General features: G+C 55.7%; 1 protein-coding gene across 1 annotated transcript; it reads left to right on the top strand.

The window, feature by feature from the left end:
• The first annotated feature begins 130 nt into the window (after positions 1–130).
• On the top strand, positions 131–3,990 carry NT5C1A (5'-nucleotidase, cytosolic IA). The gene is made up of 7 exons (XM_010000623.1): positions 131–160; positions 595–654; positions 875–1,042; positions 1,869–1,998; positions 2,573–2,695; positions 3,136–3,320; positions 3,616–3,990. Exons 1-7 carry the CDS (start codon positions 131–133, stop codon positions 3,979–3,981), a joined length of 1,062 nt encoding a protein of 353 aa, XP_009998925.1. The 3' UTR covers positions 3,982–3,990.
• The last annotated feature ends 389 nt before the right edge of the window (positions 3,991–4,379 follow it).

Genomic DNA, 4,379 nt, shown 5'->3' with positions numbered 1-4,379 from the left:
AGTTGGGGTGTTCAGCCTGGAGAAGAGAAGGCTCCAGGGAGACCTTAGAGCACCTTCCAGTGCCTGAAGGGGCTCCAGGAAAGCTGGGGAGGGACTTGGGACAAGGGCAGGGAGGGAGAGGACAAGGGGAATGGGATTGAAACTGAGAGGGGAGATTTATGTGAGATATTAGGAAGAAATTCTTCACTCTCAGGGTGGTGAGGAACTGGAGAAGGTTGCCCAGGGAGGCTGTTGATGCTGGCAGTGTTGAAGGGCAGGTTGGATGGGGCTTGGAGCAACCTGGGCTGGTGGGAGGTGTCCCTGCCCATGCAGGGGGTTGGATCTAGGTCATCTTTAAGGTCCCTTCCAACCCAAACCATCCTGGGATTCCACAAAAAAGGCTCTCAGGTATCCTGCCCATCCAGGCACAGCACATCAGGGCTTCGTCTGTTGAAGCCTCAGCAGACCAGGGTTGCAGTGGCCCCGTTATCCTCCCAGTCACCACGGGGGTGTCACCCACCCTGTGGCCTTTCACGTTGGATGTTCAGAGATGCCTGCAGGGCTGCTGGAGCTGGGTGCAGGGGCTGCCTCCCCATTCTGTCCCCCTCCCTGCAGCCCAAGCCTGAGAACGCCATCACCATCGCCGTGTCCTCGCGGCGCTTTTCCGGCTCTCAGGTATCCTGCCCATCCAGGCACAGCACATCAGGGCTTCGTCTGTTGAAGCCTCAGCAGACCAGGGTTGCAGTGGCCCCGTTATCCTCCCAGTCACCACGGGGGTGTCACCCACCCTGTGGCCTTTCACGTTGGATGTTCAGAGATGCCTGCAGGGCTGCTGGAGCTGGGTGCAGGGGCTGGGTGCAGGGGCTGCCTCCCCATTCTGTCCCCCTCCCTGCAGCCCAAGCCTGAGAACGCCATCACCATCGCCGTGTCCTCGCGGGCGCTTTTCCGCATGGAGGAGGAGCAGAAGATTTACAGTGAGCAAGGGGTGGAGGCCTATGTGAAGTACCAGCTGGACCATGAGAACGAGCCCTTCCTCCCTGGGGCTGCCTTCCCCTTCGTCAAGGTGAGTAACCACCTGCCTAGGCTGGGGCTGTGTTGTGGTGCCAGATGTTCTGGGGAGAGGGAAGGGCTGTGAGGTGCTGGGGTGGGAAATGAGCAGTGGGGCAGGAGGGATGGAGCCAGAGAGCAAGCAGAGGTCAAAGAAACCTCCTGACAAGGGATCTGCTTCATCCAGGACTGAGGAAACACTGGATTTTCCAAATTGGCAACTGAACCCAAGAATTGAAATAATCGTCTTGGATCATACTGAAAGTTTCTCTTTAAGGACTATTATTATTATTATTATTATTATTATTATTATTATTATTATTATTATTATTATTATTTCCAGCACCATTTATTTATTCCTTTAAATTGGCTGAGTTTAGCCTTGCTACAGAGCTGGCCAGTTTCTAATTCCAACGTGCTGAAATGAGGCATTTCCAACATTAAAAGCACTTCCCAGTTTCTGCCCCAGCTCCACTGGATTTAGAGGTGGATTTTACCCTGATGTGCTGCCTCCCTGAAGCCACCTCTTCCCCATTCCCAAGGAATAAACAAATCCACTGGGTGGGAACAGGCTTGTTCTGTTTCAGATTGCTCAAAAACCTGCTTGTCAGTAACTTTTAAGCTAATTTATTCTCATGAACACTCAAAACCTTTTGTGTCTGAAAATAGAAGAGTCGCTGCGTGGGGGGGGGGGGTTTTTTTCCCCCCCTCCACCCTTTATTTTTTTTCCCCTCAGCTGAAGCTTCTTGCTGAGGTCAGCCTGGCTCAGGGTGTGGTTGGGGAGGGGGGGTCAGGGCCATGTCTGGGGCTCACTGACCCCCAAACCCCCCCGGGTGCTGCAGGCACTGGAGGCAGTGAACACGCAGCTGCGGGAGCTCTACCCGGAGAGTGAGGAGCTCTTTGACATCGTCCTCATGACCAACAACCACGCCCAGGTTGGGGTGCGTTTGATCAACAGCATCAACCACTACGGTGAGCTGAGGGCAAAGCTGTGGGGGCTGCTTTTTTTTTTTGGGTGGTGTTGTGGGTTGGCAGTGAGGGCAGGACGTGGTTTCTCCGGTCTCTTCCACCAAACCAGGTGCTTCTCCCAGTTTTCCTGGGCTCTGAGTGGAAGTTGGGTGGTGGTGAGGATGCTCTGGCTGCCAGGTGTGCTGTTTGGTGCCAGCACCAAAACTCATAGAGTCAGTTCTGGTTGGAAAAGACCTTTAAGATCATTGAGTCCAACCATAACCCAGCTCCACCAGCCATTAACCCAGCTCTTATCAAGTCCATGTCCCCATATCTACATCCCCATATCTACACAGCTTCTAAACACCTCCAGGGATGGTGACTCAACCACCTCCCTGAGCAGCCTATTCCAGTGTTTCATTACCCTTTCAGTGAAGAAATATCTTCTGAGACCAAATCTAAACCTCCCTTGGCACAACTTGAGGCCGTTTCCTCTTGTCTCACCTCCATCCTGCTTAATTTTGGGGGCAACAGGGGGGTGTTGTCAAGGCTTGTTTGGGGGTCAGTCAGGCTCACCCTGAGGTCCATCTACCCTCAGGTCTGTTCATTGAGAGATTCTGCATGACTGGAGGGAACAGCCCCATCTGTTACCTCAAGGCCTATCACACCAACCTCTACCTCTCCTCTGACGCCGAGAAAGTGAGTGGGGCCATTGAAGAGGGTGAGTCTGGGGTCCAGCTTGGGGGGGGTCAGTGGGAAGAGCCTGGAGCCCTCAGGGGGTTGGTACCAGGAGTGATAGCTCCAATGTCCCTAACTCTGCATCAATGTGCAGCTGGGTCTGCCTTGTCCCACAGCCCATCCTTGCTGCTCTAAAAGAGCTTCTAGTTTCCATAGAAATCAGGCTTTCTTTCAGCTCCACAGCTCTTTCAAGGCACAGACACTGGTTTTCCCCATTAATTCTTGTATGCAAAGGGGGGTTGGTCACGCAGGGATTTGGTTTTCCTGTGGAAGGTCTCGGGGCCAGGCTGCAGGCACTGCTGGGTGTGGGTGTTTCCTTGCAGCGTTTCCTTCCAGCCCGTCGTGTTTTGCTCTGCTCCTCGAGGGATGAGCCACGGGTCCTTGGGTAACTGTCACCTCTTGCCTCACACCTTGTCTCCCCAGGGATTGCTGCAGCCACCATCTTCAGCCCCAGCAAAGACCTGGAGGTGTCAGAGAACCAGTTGCGGGTGGCGTTTGATGGCGACGCTGTGCTCTTCTCTGACGAGTCGGAGCAGATCGTGAAGGCTCATGGCTTGGACATGTTCTTTGAGCACGAAAAGGCTCACGAGAACAAGCCTCTGGCACAGGTAGTGCTGGGGTGCAGCCAGAGGAAGCCTCTGGGGGAGAGAGAGAGAGACAGCCTGCGGGGATGCTCCTGCCTCTGGGAACGCTCCAGGGTTGGCGTGTGGGAGAGCGTGGTGGGATGGGTCAGGAGATGGTGCTGCTGACCCAGGGGATGGCTCTGGTTGAGCCACAGTCATTCCTGGGGGCTCACAGGGACAGGGGGTTACCCAGCACCTCTGGCTGTGCTGGGCTGGGGTGTCTGGAGGAAGGGACCACACGGTGGGTCAGCCAAGTGATGGATTCTTCTCACTCCGGCAGGGACCCCTGAAGGGTTTCCTGGAAGCCCTGGGGAAGCTGCAGAAGAAGTTCTATTCCAAAGGGCTGAGGATGGAGTGTCCCATCCGTACCTACCTGGTGACTGCCAGGAGCGCTGCCAGCTCGGGCGCCCGCGCCCTAAAGACTCTGCGCAGCTGGGGCCTGGAGACAGATGAGGCTTTGTTCCTGGCCGGGGCTCCCAAGGGGCCTCTGCTGAAGAAGATCCGTCCTCACATCTTCTTTGATGACCAGATGTTCCACGTGGAGGGTGCCAAGGAGCTGGGCACCGTGGCTGCCCACGTCCCCTACGGCATCGCCCAGAAGCCCAAGCGGCCGGCGCAGGAGAAGTCGACCCCCAACAGCAAGTAGAGGAGCTGGTTGGTCCTGCAGCCCCCGTGGGAGGCACAACCCTCACCCCCTGCACCACGTCCCACCTGGGTTTGGGCTCTGCAAGGCAGAGAGTGTTTGTCCTGGTTAATTAACCTAACCAGGTTAATGCCCATCACCAGGTTAACGCCCAGCGGGAACCTCAGCAGGGGCACGGATGGAGGAGGGGGCTGACAAAGGGCTTCCTTTTGCCTCTGTGTCATTGCAATGTCGTGGAGTTGTCCCCTGTTCCTGGTGGGGCTGGAGGTTTCCCTGCACTGGGCAGTCCCAGGAGCCGTTTCCCTGTGTTTCCAAGCTCTGCATTTGCTTCAGGCAAAGTTCCTCCAGGATGGAACTCCCTTGTGTGGACTGTTTGTGCCGGGCAGGTTGAACCTATTTGG

This window comes from Chaetura pelagica, unplaced genomic scaffold, assembly GCF_000747805.2.
Source record: "Chaetura pelagica isolate M959 unplaced genomic scaffold, ChaPel_1.0 scaffold676, whole genome shotgun sequence".
NCBI lineage: Eukaryota > Metazoa > Chordata > Aves > Apodiformes > Apodidae > Chaetura > Chaetura pelagica.
This window is presented reverse-complemented; position numbering and strand designations above follow the sequence as displayed.

Excerpts from the sequence above, each read along its gene's own strand:
- NT5C1A (XM_010000623.1), top strand. The coding sequence starts at position 131 with ATGGGATTGAAACTGAGAGGGGAGATTTAT. Across the intron at positions 161-594 it reads AACTGAGAGGGGAGATTTAT|CCCAAGCCTGAGAACGCCAT; the intron begins GTGAGATATTAG and ends CCCTCCCTGCAG. Across the intron at positions 655-874 it reads GGCGCTTTTCCGGCTCTCAG|CCCAAGCCTGAGAACGCCAT; the intron begins GTATCCTGCCCA and ends CCCTCCCTGCAG.